The sequence below is a fragment of the Nothoprocta perdicaria genome, unplaced genomic scaffold (assembly GCF_003342845.1).
Source record: "Nothoprocta perdicaria isolate Ctin4 unplaced genomic scaffold, notPer1 scaffold_242, whole genome shotgun sequence".
Classification (NCBI taxonomy): Eukaryota; Metazoa; Chordata; class Aves; order Tinamiformes; family Tinamidae; genus Nothoprocta; species Nothoprocta perdicaria.
In genome coordinates this window covers 926083-939244 of record NW_020455469.1, presented here as the reverse complement: position 1 = coordinate 939244, position 13162 = coordinate 926083, and the positions used below count along the sequence as shown (strand labels likewise).

At 42.2% G+C, this 13162-nt stretch overlaps 1 protein-coding gene and 1 long non-coding RNA gene across 4 annotated transcripts in view; both read left to right on the top strand.

The window, feature by feature from the left end:
• Positions 1-2157, top strand: part of SLC12A4 (solute carrier family 12 member 4) — a 38429-nt gene extending 36272 nt beyond the window's left edge. For 2 of the 3 annotated variants that reach the window (XM_026039807.1, XM_026039806.1), the window contains one exon: positions 1028-1938. In XM_026039807.1, the coding sequence (XP_025895592.1) occupies positions 1028-1119 (92 nt within the window). In that variant the 3' untranslated portion in view covers positions 1120-1938. Of the gene's footprint in view, positions 1-1027 lie in introns of all 3 variants that reach the window. The other variant, XR_003249457.1, reaches the window with a different exon arrangement.
• Positions 2158-9405: 7248 nt separating this feature from the next.
• The window catches only part of LOC112947682, a 30361-nt gene continuing 26604 nt past the window's right edge, over positions 9406-13162 (top strand). Inside the window, exon 1 of the long non-coding RNA XR_003249458.1 lies at positions 9406-9452. This is a non-coding gene — a long non-coding RNA (uncharacterized LOC112947682). The remainder of the gene's footprint in view (positions 9453-13162) is intronic.

Sequence of the window (13162 nt, the reverse complement as noted above, 5' to 3'; positions counted from 1 at the left end):
GTTACACGACAGCCAACTGGCCCAAGGGGCCGGAGCACTGGGGATAGAGGGGCTACAACTGCTACAGGCCAGGGAGCTTCCCAAACTCCTGGCTARTGGTGACTCTGGAGGGAGTGGATACTTCATCCTGGGCCACCGTGACCAAAAACCAGACATTTGTGAAGAGCAGCTGGGAGTRTTTAACTGTGTGGCTGGGTGTTCACATGGCTCATGTAGAAGACAGGAAGGGTAAAGGCTCCAGGCCAGCTTGCCACGAGGTTCCTGCCTCTCCCTTCTCAAACCTGAGATGCTGCTTGGAAGTGCCAGGCACGTGGGAGGTGGTTTGTGCCTGTCCTCCTCCCCTCTCATGCCTCTGTGGCGGAACCAGTTCATATTGAATGTGAAAGGAGGTGAGGCTGGAGTCTTATGCCTAAAACTCAACCATGTGCTAATGCATTTTGCTAGGCTGCTGGCAAGTAGGTTTTGTGACTGCATCTGAGTGTGCATAAAAGCACTAATTCCTCTTTTAAATAGTCAGAGGCTTAATATTTTAAATAAAATGGTAAAAACTTTGAGTCACCTAGCAGTTTTAAGCGTATTAAATGAATTTAGTAGTAACAAAATTTGTAAATACAGTGGGAAATTTGATGCTTACAAGTCCCTCTCATCAGTYCTGTACCATTGCCACCTATTAAATTCATATTTATACCTGCTTACAAAGATGAATATCAGATGYTAGTCAAGATATCACATGTTAGTCAAGCAGTACATTTTAAACTCATCTGTTTTGCAATATAAACATTTTAAAATATTTTTAACTACAAATAGTTTGAGTAGCTGGAAAAAAAAAAAAAAAAGATTTCTCAAAATTTGCCATGAGGAAAATTCTCMTGTGCTGCAGTAAGTGAAAGCTAGGAAATATTCACAGGTTTTTGGTGAGGGTGGTACATTCTGCATGTGCAGCTTTATTATTATGTTTTGTAAGAAGGGGTAATCATTCTGTGTTTGGTTTTTACCCTTACTTTTGTCCTTAACTTTACTGAAACAGACATGGAGTTCCTTGAAGTCTTGACTGAGGGCTTGGAGAGAGTCTTGCTTGTTAGAGGAGGCGGCCGAGAAGTTATCACGATTTACTCCTGATTGTGATGATTGTACGAGCTCCTAACACTTCTTGGTGATAAAGGACATTCCAGTTTTAAATGGAGAAGAAAAAAAGGTTTTTTTGCCTAACTTTCTCCTCATCCAGTCCTATTCATTGTCTTTCCATCTGCAACATACATATCTTTGAGACTGCAGTATTGCTACACCATCCAATTAGCAACACAAGTTAATTGTGAATCTGCCACATTATTTAGTTTCTGCTTCGGTACTCTGGCATTTGTGCATGTAGTTTTAACACTAAACCTATTTTTAGACAACGCTGCTATGTGCAGTATTTTTAGTAACTGTATGTAAAGTTAGGACATGAAAGTCAGTTACTGTAAAAAGATTTTAAAAGCTTTTTATATTAGGTTTGGGGGATAGAATTACATTATATAGCAGCTAGTTTCTGCTGAAGTTCAGCTATAAAGCGTTTTCTAAAAAAACACACTAAATTGTAAGAGGACTGAAAAAGCTTTTGTTTTTCTGGGTTTATTTCCAGAACTAAACTCTCAGTATTGGATTAAGGATTTATACTTTTAATACATTTATTGATAGAGATTTAAATAAATTATGTTGATATAGTTGAAATTATGTATGTAGCTTGCTACAAACTGTGTTGCTTCTGAGACTTGAGGTTCTGTGAGGCCAGATCCCTATTTATTTTTGTATTTATTTGTCAGAAATATTGGATACGCAGATGCAGAACTACAGAGATTTCATAATAAATTTTGAATCATCAGTGGATTGAAGGACCAGTCGTGTGCAGTTCTTCCATGCTTTAAATTTCTTGCAGACCATCCATCAAAGTACATTGAGCTTGCTGGAGCCCAGTGTGTAGAGCTGCACACAGCGATGGGACTGCACTTGCACAATACGGGGGACCTGCTGCTTCACTCTATGCTTTATGTCCGTAGAGGAAAAAGAAGAAAAGAAGACCTTTTATTAACCAATAAGTCTCCGGAGATTTTATCAAGCCCATTGAGTTGTACTTTATGTACAGAACATTCGTATTTTTTCAATAAAACGTTGCATACGGTCTGACCCTATTCTCTGCTCTGTGTGCTCTGGTGGATCCCTTGGGAATAGGGGCTGGGGCCCTTGCTGTGCGGAGCCGCCGTGGCCTGGCCGCAGTGGGGCAGTGTGGGCAGGGGTGCCTCTGTGCCCCCAAAACGGCCCCACTTCTGCCCTGTGGAGCTCAGGGCTCTGGAGTTACTGCCTTATTTAATAGGAGCTGCCCCACCTCTACCTACTTCAGTACAACTGAACACAAATTGTCACCCCCTTCCCATGTACAGCGCTGAATAGGAAAGCAGTMGTCCCCTGTAATGGATAATTCGCTTTCCGGGGTTGATAAGAAGTGTGGGAAGAAAGATGGGACTGAGGCATTTTCTGATGCACGTGTTCCTACTATTTGGTGTATGTGAAACATGGAGGCTGGCACTGCAGGTTTTTTTTCCCCAACTTAATGGACAACAAGCCTGCTATCAAGCAGTTGGCTTCACAGGCATATACTTGACATAGTCATATTCAGACATATTTAATGATAACAGTGCTGTAAGGCRGGAATCTGAAGAACTGGCTAGATCTTTTGTGTAAGAACAAAATAATAGAAAATAAATGCTTTTGACAACTCTACCTTTTTATCCTCTTCCTTATTGCACTTGCAGAAGACCATGTTGAATGTTCTGTAATGGATAAGCTTTGAAAAGCACAATTCACCTCACTGACGCCTTAAAAGAAAGGGGAAGAATACAGCTTTTTTGTTGTTTGTACATTATGCACTGTTTGTAAAGAATTGGGCTAATTTTTATTTTTTTTTAACACCAAGGACTGAGCAGTAGTGTGCAAATCTACAGCAATCATGACAGTTAAGACACTCAAACATTTCYATAGGAGTGGTATTGTTTATTCAGTCTTTTATAGGACCACCTATGAGATTATTCCCTTTACCACATGYATATGTCTAATACGATCATGCTGACAAATACATACACTTATTCCTCATGAAATGTCATGCATTTGGGTGACATTAGCAGGATTTCAGTGCCATCTACTGCCTGACTAAATAATCTGCTGGGGCCTTCTCTAAGTTTTCAACATCAGCATTAGAATATCCTTATATTAGACTGGGTTTTTAGAGGTTACTTGGTGCAAGGTAGATGAATAATTTGGCATATCGTATGGCATGTAGGATTAACTTGGCTGCAATGCAAGACGTTTCTATACGGAGCAGTATGTTGCTCGCCTAGCTTAGCCCTCACAATGTTAAGATGTTCTATAAAATATATTTTGCTTTGGAGACTAAAGTCCACCAGAGGGCACTAAGATGCCTCATTTGCTGCGTCCTTAGATCGAAGAAATACCACASCAGTTTCCCAGGTTATTTGTAAATTAAAGTTGAGTGGTAATTTTTCATRTTACTCATATAACCAGTACTTCTTTGCATTCTAGATGCGCTGATAGGAAGTGCAATGCGGTAAATTAAAACATTTCCATTTAAACAATGCATCCTTCTCGTCCCTCCGTCTCATTTTCTCCCCTGCGTCAGCCACAGTAATGTTGGCTTCTTCAGCAGTTCCCTGGGGAAAGAAGGAAATGCCTCGTGCTGCGTCCTGAGGTYAAAAGTTCCCTTTCCAGTCCGGAGGGATCCTCATCCCGCACAGCCGCTGGCCCTGGTGGGAGGCAGATCCTGCCAGCACCGAGTGCTGGTTTTCCCTGGTGAGAGGTGCCACGTCACTCTGTGTTTGCCACGTCAGAGAGCACTAAGAACCACAGCGTGGTCTAATAGGTGAGGTAGTTGTTGAAGAAAATCATCCCTAACAGTCACATTCCTTACTACAGCTCTGTGGACGTGATGCCCCCTGCCACTGGTCTACAGACTAAATGATCTTGGGTTGACAATATCTGGCCAAAATCATAGAATCACGGAGTGCTTAAGGTTGGAAGGGACCTTGAGAGATCATCTGGACACAGAATCACAGAATGGCTGAGGTTGCAAGAGRCTCRTAGAGATCTTCTAGTCCAACCTCCCTGCACTYGCAGGGTCACCTAGAGCTTGTCACACAGGACTGCGCCCAGGTGGGTTTGGAAGATCTCCGGAGGAAGAGACTCCACAGCCTCTCTTGGCAACCCGTTCCTGTGCTCTGTCACCAAAAATAGCTGTTTCTACACCTGAAATGAAGGCTAAAGGCTGGGGTTTCGGTGCCGAGCGCCATGTGGGACGGCCTCGCTGCTGCTGCGAGCACTGAGGCCTGGCCGGCTCCTGCAGCCTGCGCGGCTGTCCCGGCCCCTGAGGCAGCCTGTCCTGGTGCTGGAGCGGCGGGACACTTAGGTGGGCCCATCTGAGGGAGAGATAGGCAAAAGGGTGACCAAAGAGGCCCCTGTGAGGTAACAGCCACCTGGCTAAGCTGAGTGGCAAGTGGAGATGCCCCAATTGCCCAGGGCTTTGGCTGAGGTTGTCCCTTTAGTCCTCTCTGCCATCTTGTCTGCCACCGAGGACAGCGGCCAGTACTTGACACCATGTAGGGAAAAGGCCTGAGTGTCCCACCAGTGACGGCCAGGTGTTCACTGGCAGATCAGTAATATAGTACCTGTGTATCAGCATTGCTAGTCCAGCGCTTAGACCCAGTTCCTTTCACCTGACCCAGAAGAGGCCTATGTTTCTAGTGCCAGATAGGCAGCCATTTGTCTTGCCCTGGGCTCTTCTCACAGATCCAGGGAATTTCACCAGCACTTTTCAATCACATAATCACAGAACTTGTCCCAGCTCCTGAARGAAAGTCCTCTCTGCTCGCTCCTGCCTCCTCTTGTCTCAGGTGTCCTCCCACYGCCACATTTTGCTGGCACAGGCAGTCGTGTGGCCATGCAGTGATCCAGAGCAGATGACYGAGCATTTTCAGAAGCCGAGTTAGTTTTAGTAAGATCAGACTAATAACTGGCCTCAGCCTGCAGCCATGGAAGGGTGGCAGCAGTGCAAACTGTTGGCAGGGTGAAGGGACCGTGCCTTTTGTCAGCAGGGTCATATTATGCTGATTAAACTTCTGTGTTAGATGCAAGATAGAAGATGCATGTYCGGAAAGGCCAGGCCTCATAAAAATGATGCTTTTAAGCATTTACATGTTGGCCCAAAATACACAATTCACCTTGTATTTTGCCTGTCAGCTCCAGACTAAGAGGTTCCCCAAACTCTCCATACTCCCTTCCCGCACCAGAAAAATACCAGGAAGACACAATATTGTCCCTGCCTCCAGATACAAGGCAATCTTCAAGGTTCAAATAAAGCAAAGTATGGAGCGATTTGAGCCATAGCATTCATGGTGCAGGGAATATGCTGCAGGAGCTTGAGGAGAACCTTCTCCAGACTTCTGCAAGTTGGGGTTGGCCTGTCCTTGGCACTGCTGCAGGAGGCCCAGGGCAGTGAACCTCAGTGGAGACAACTTCTTCTTCCAACCTGACCCAAGTGCTTACATTTCAAAATAGGATGCTTTAAAAAAGCTCTTTTCCATAGCAAACTGGAACACAAAAGTTGAGTGAACACCTTTCACYAATTGCTGTTTTTCATACTTAGTGCAAGAATATTTCCATTGTGCAGACTAATAAACAAGAGTAAGGATCTTCAGAATTACAGCTTAAAATTGAGAAGCACAAATTCTAAATTCAAGACTTAATACATGTAGGAAGCCAAATGAATTCATTACTTTGCAAAAGCTGTTGTCCTCTTTATGTAGCCAAATACATAGGATTTTGTTGTTACACATTTCATCTGAAACAATTTCCTAAGCATAAGAATGAATCTGGGCTCCTCTGTTAAATTTACAGCTATGATTAAATACTTTRAATTGGTTTCTATTTGATAAAAAAAAGCAGTCAAAAAAGATACAATTGTTGAGGCTTAAAAAAAAAAAAAGAAATTAAACACAGAAACATTAAAGATCTAAGTGGAATATGTAAATAGTCCTCATCAAAATAAGCTAGCTATGCACAGTATTAAATGTATTTTTAGTTGGCTCCTTTCATGTCCTTCACCAGAGTCCATACAAGCTGTTCCCACARCACAACTCTTTGTGGCTTATCTGCTCTTTTCTCTTTCAAGGACAAGCACAATTAGCTTCCTCGGAGGCCAGCTGTGCTGGGGTGAAGCACGGCCCTGTTTATTGTTTATGGACTTGAAGCTAGCACGACTCTTGTCTTGTCAGAGTGGCTTCAGCTCTGCTTTTCATTACTGTGTTTAGCTGTGCTCCATTCATTACATTTTTCAACAACTTGCCTGCATTTATGGATATACGTCTCACCTCAGAAGGACTAACTGGAGACACCTACTGAAATGGACACACTGAAAGTAAAATACGGGCAAACTTTATGTTTCGTCCTGCCTCTGTCCTGCCTCTTATGTAGGCTCAGCTTAATTCCCATTCCTCTTAGATTTCAACAGGCATCTTTCACTTCCTTCTTTTGGGGAGAGAACGTGCCATCTAACCTTCTGCTTTCTGGGAGCTGTTATTTCAACAACAAATGGAAACCACCATAAAACACACATAATTGGATAAACAGTATTGGCGGAGCTCAGCACCTGCAATACCAGGTCATGCACACCAAGAGCACACGCTGAAAATATGCCCTATTTTCTTGGAAGTGAAACATTCCACTACAGCTAAATCTGATTCTGGTATTTGCATCTTCTGCCATCTCATGCCTTCCATTCCTTTGGCCTTCCCAGCCAGCCCACAGTGGGTRCTTGGCAGCACAGAAGAGCAGCTTTGCAGAATGTAGGTTATTCTTCTGTAATGTTTAGAGATCTCTTTTCTTCGATGACTCCTTGACCCCACAGATGTAAACTTACATGAAAAATCAGAGAGATCAATTTATACTCTGACCTTTGTTCTTAAAATATGGCATTTTTTGACGTCCATGAATAAACATGAAAAAAGGTTGAAAAATATGACTGAGAAGTCAGTATGGGGGACCAGGGAAAGGAGAGGAATGTGAAAGGAGAACAGCAGTTTGTAAGCTTTAGCCCACACATCCTCTAGGCTACATATTTATATCTCCAAACTTCCTCTTTCCCTTTGCCTCTTCCCTAACAGCAGGAGTGTTGCTCATTTTCCTGCCACCCTCACTTTGCATGGGGTTAGAGTGGCAATTATAGTACAAGTGGGAAAGAAATGCTCTTTATCTGTTATTTATGGCCTACAGAAAGCAGCAAGTTAAAGAAAACTCATTGGGTGTCAGAATTTAGAGGTAGGGGAGGTTGGATTTTTTTTGTGTGTGTGTGAATTTGCCTCTGCAGTTGAAGTCTGGAAGGAGAATAAAATCCTGTTAGAATTCACAGTACTTGTTTAATTGGACATCTGTGATGATGCCAAGAGTTTATTCTAGGAGATGTACGTGTGGGATGCCCTTTTTCATACTGCAAGCCAGTGTTGTTGGGGTTACAAAACGAATAAAWTTTGGGTGTGATTCTATACTTAACACAGCACAATGTGCCAACATTTTATCGAGTTACATTTAATGTTGCAATCTACTTAACGAGAAGTGGCTCTTAGTGCAGGGTCTGTAAAGAGGAAAAAGTCACTCGGTAATCTCGTCAAAGCCTAACACGATTAAGAGACTGACCCTTTTCACACCAGGCTTAAGTATCACAATCTAATTAGAATCTCATTGCTAACCGTGTTTTGACAATCAAATTCTGGGTGCTACAACTAGCTTGACAGTATTTTTAGGAAAATTCAGTAATGCCTTTAAACTGAAAAAAAAAAGAGCAAATTTTCTAAGAAGCAGAGAAGGCAACTTCGAAAACAAAGGTCTTAAAATCAATAGTCCAATGGATGAAGGATTTGGAGGAAAGTCTTCATAATTTGGAACAGCAGTCTTTTTGACAATGTGATTCAGAAGTCATCTCCATCTTGGTCCGATGGACTATCAGGGAAAAGCAGGTATTTTTCATCTCTTCTTTCATCAAAGAAAARATCTCCAACTCCAAACAGGTCCTGCAAAGGGTCCTCTCTCATCCTTTCTCAGCAGCTGGGCTCAGCAATGAGGAAAACCCAACCCACATGCTTTTGTTTTCGCTATTTTTTCTTATACATGTTAAACATGCTATGAAATGGACAAAACTTCCATTAATGTCACTGAAAATCTTTTCATAACTCTTAGCATTTTCTTCAGCCATTTCCAAGAGCCTTTCGAATTCTGAAAGAAAATTATAATGTGTGTTGCCATACCCTCAATATACTGACTTCATGCCTCTTAGGATATACAGTAGGAATGGGAACCTTGGGAATTCATATMATTTCTTGTTCACAACTAGAATGATGCAAGTAAATGTTGCTTATTTTTCCCTCCTTTCAAAATGAATTATTTACTCGCTCACTGGCCACTCCATAAGCTTTCACATTTRCACTACTGCTTTCAGGAGAAACTTTGTTTTCCATGAAGCAACATCCCAACAAAAGATACTTAAACAGAATTTGCCACACGCTCAGCATATCGGTTTGACCAGACGTGAATAGATATAGTCAAGAGCTGCCTGTTTGCCTGGATGCCACTTTTAAGCCTACTGCACTATCCATGTACCTTTCCACTGTTCCCACTGTTCCCGTGATAATTGCTAATTGGTACTAAGCTCTGTCACCCTTCATTTTGCTGAATCAGTACATTACTGGAGAAAAGAAGAAAAATTGTGTGCTGTTATCTTAGTTTACTCCTCCATCTCCAGTATTTGTCCCATATTGTGTGTGTTTACACTCTTCCTAAGAGGCTTTGAGGTTTCCACTCCAGCCTCCAGCTTTTCCTTGGCACAGGAGCCCACTTCTCATGCTTCGGTCCATAAGAGCAACTTAGCTCACTGCTACTGTTACTGCTGATTACTGTTGGTGATCTAGAAAAAAGTCATGAATACACACACAGAAAACCCGTGGGCATCATTTGTAACACAGGATTCCCAATGCTTGGGAAATATCTACTGAAAAAGTGGCTTAATACAACAAAAAAGGTGTGTGCTCTGAGCTATGGCAGCCCCATATTTTTTATTGATCTCTCAGTTGACAAAAGAGATTTCAAATCTGGTATTTGTTTCACCAATATTGACAAAGAACCAAGGGAGTGACCTGAGGAACGTGTACAGGCCTCCTCGGCCATTACTGAGCCATGTGCCCACCTGTGCTCACACCTTTAACGATAATTAGCTACCTGGGCTTCCTATTGGCCAGTGCTGACTGCCACTCAAGTCTGCACTCATTTGCTAACGAGTATTAATAGCACCTGTGGAGGGAGCTGGCCTCTTCTTCAGGGGGCACCTCTGCTGTTGGAGCTCCTGGTTGGTGTTGCTGCAGGTAGGTTATTTTGGTTTGATTAAAGGGGATTTTGTATCTCCCAGAGGTTTTTACTCCAACAGAGTTTTGGCAGCAGGATAGTGAACCTGGCTGTGTCTGTCTCGGTTCATTTTGCTGATCTTTCCTTGCTTTGTTTGTTTGAAACTGCTGACTGTGGTGTGAGGCTTGTGAAGAGGTGCTTGGGTTCTYGTGGTCTTACCCTCTCTGAGGCCTCGTGTGTTCCCAACCAGRGCTGCCTGGGGTTTTTGTTAGTTACTCTGCTGTACAAGCTTGTTATTAAGGCTTGTAAGCTGTTTGTGATTCAGAGCTCYGTCTGCTTGGGAGTTCTGCAAGGCTACAGCTCTTGTTTAACAAATCTGAAAGGCCCTTTATGTAATACATGTGGTGCCTGTGGCTAAAGATGTTCCTGCAAGGTGCTTGTTCATAAGGTAAACACTTTGCCTTGTTCATTTTCCCTGCCCATGTGCTTAGCTCCATTGCTGTTGATAGCTCCTGCAGAGCTGGCCACTTGTTAAGTGTTGCCTCCAGGAAAGGAYAGGTCTAAGTTCCCCAAAAGCTGTGCTAGAAGGTGTGCCATAATCACCAACAAAAGCACAGCTGCTATTGGGTGTCTGGTTTGTTGGTTGCTATAAACCAAAAGAGGGAAAGTGCTAGAACAGCTGAGAAGCCTTCACGATGCCCTGTATCTGAAGAAAACCAATCCAGGACCTGCTAGATGGCTAAATGAACAGCAGTAAACTTGACTTATTGAGGGTTTGGAGAGGTAAGAAAGAGATATCACTTAGAAACAGGGGCTTATGGACAACACTGCTCCAGACACACTAGGCACCCTTATTACAGCCTTATTTTTATTGACAATCTATGGGAGGTTTGAGGATTTCCTCTTAAAAAATAAAACTATTGCTTAGTAAGGGGATTCTATAGTAGTTCTATAATAGTTACTTGTTGCTTCTACATAATGCTGTAGGTTACTAGAAGTCCCAACTCTAATTCTTGTTTTGAATAAAAACCTGTGTTGTCTATGGGGAAGCTGCTGTGCCCTATGCTCTACTCAAGCAGCTTACCCATTATTATTTTAGYCCAATTACTGAGTTATTTTAGCCCAAATACTGAGTCTGTTGATAGTGAACTGCAGTCAGAATTAGGTTGGCAGGGAACAGACTACTAGGGGAGGGGGAAAACTGCAGTTATGCTGAATCCTTACACTTCTCTGAATTAATATTGACTCTGGGGGTAAGGAGGATTACATTTCTCTTTATTTTTGTATAGCATGTATTTTTTTCCTCATTAAATTTGTTTTGGAGCTGCAACAGTGTTTTTGCCGGTGGGGAGGTTGAGGTGTGCTGAAATTTGTGCTGTGAACTTGGATTTCTAAGCCAGCTTTGGAGAATGTTCTTGACTGTGCTAGGAAATCAGGATTTAAGCGAAATTCTAAAACTATCCATGTATTTGATCAAGTGGCTTTTTATGCTTTGAGTGTCCATGCTAGTTCCTATTTATTCCTGAACTCCTAAAACTCCTCCAAGTTTTTTTGGCTAAGAACTTGGAGTTGCCAGAGATTTAGAAGGGACAGTGACTACCTAAGGCTATTGCCATTAATGAAAGCAAGGTAGTCCCTGCAGTAATGGGGCTTTTTATAAAAGAAATTTTCCCTTTAGCAAAGACAACTGTTTCTTGCTGCAAATAACAGACTATTATAGCTGATTTGACAGTCTCAAAGTGCTATTGTGTAATCCTTCTAGCTCTAGTAGGCAAACTCATGTACGGAGAAGCTGACAGCTACTAGTAATTCTTTATAAAGTTAATAGTTTTTTCAATACTTTAGGGTGAAGAAATGAGGTGGGTGTGAGGGGAAAGGAGGAGGACTATGTCATGACACTAAAAATGGTGAAGTATGTCATGCAGTAAAGAACCTGTCCTCAAAATATGTTCTCAGTACCCTCTTCTCTAAACATTATTTCTTTCCCTAGGTGTGCCCTGTACAGGCTGCAATGGCTGTTCTTGATGCTTAGCCCCTCCAATATTCAGTTAATGGCACCTGTCCAATATCATGAGATTATGCTAACATTAGTGTTAATATGGTTACTGAAGAAATATAGAAACATCTGTGCTTATAGATGAAGCAGTATCCTCCTTCCCTGCCACTAGGAATTTCTTTCCACAAGAAGAGTAGAGAATTCTAGTAGGGAAACCAGCAGGACAAAATCCAGAAGAGTCAGTAAAGTTTGAAGGAGTTCCTTGTAGAATGGGGCTCACAGAATGAGGCTTTATATGCAGTGTAYGTGTTGGCACTGTAGCATGTTTTATTTTTTATTTTCATTATTGGCAAAATACTCTATTTCTCCTTTTGACAAGACTGTTTCACCTCTTGCCTCGTGGCAAGAGATGAATTTAGACTTGCAATTGCTGTGATTTTTGGCCAGGGAATGTACTGTAAACAGCCTCAGTACTCACAGCAGCAGAGCAAGAAATGACAACTGATTCAAACATTGAATTTAGGGCAGCCTACTGACCTGCCTGAAAGTAGAGAAGTTGCAGCTGACAACAGGAGCCAAGGAAATGTGGTTCTGTGAATGCAGGAAAATAGGGTGCATTCCTTTAATTTTTAGCTCCACCTTGTAAATAGCTATTTTTCCATCTGCTAACATCTGGGGACCATTTCAAAAGCCCTTCTCAAGCCTTTTAATTTCCAACCTGGATTTGTTATGTTTATAGCCACCTTCTCTTGTGACTGTCCTTTAGCTTAAATGCAATCCTCACCCTTGCTAGTGTTTTTGTTTCTGCTAGTATTTACAGAAGACAAGTGTCCCATTGTTCAGCTTTAATGCAGCTGGCTTTTCTCTCTGATAGAAGCAAGCTCTGTAGAGGACAGTTTATGGTCTGTATCAGTTTATGAAGAAAATGAACAATAAAGGGAATATTGACTTTCCTGGGGTTCCTAACATAATTCACTCATTGTTTTGCAGTGCTGCCCTGACTCATGTTTGCCTGTAGACTTTGCCTACTCTACTCATCTTATGGAATCCCTACTTTTCCATGTTGAACATTTCATATTGAGCTAGGCAGAATCAAGATTGTTTCTTCTTTTGATAGCACAGCAGCAAGTTGTTTGYGTGATTGGGGGACAGTTTCAGGAAGTGTGAGCTCAAAGAGGGCTTTGCTCTGAGTTTGGGCTTAACTTGCTTGTGCAAGTATATGCCCTCATGATTAGAATAGGATTATATGTATACTATGTGGATGTTAAATGGGAATTTGGGTACTGAGAGCCTATGTTGTTCAGCCAGCTCCAGTGGTTTGCATGTAACTGAGCTCTGGTGGCTGTAATTGTTTTCCTGATAGTTTGTTTAAAGAGTAACTATATTAGAAGGTATTTGTGTAGCAACCAAGATAATATTACTTTCCCTTGTAAGGTTTATTCTTTGAGGCTGCTCTATGATATTTGAGCATAAAATATACTTTGAGACTAGACACAAAGCAAGTAGCAAGTGCAAAGGTTAACTTGACTTATAATTCTTTTCAATGAGAGGCATGAGGCAAAATTGCAGTCTGTGGAACAGGTTCTCACCATCTGTGAGCCTGGGTTATTGCACGAGCTACTGCAACCACAGGCTGTTACTGCTTGAAAGGGTGTTGTGGAGGCCAAGCTGCTGTTAAGGCTGGTKCAGGTTGCTGCTCCAGAGCAGCCTTGCTAAGGTCCTGGCAGGCTCAGC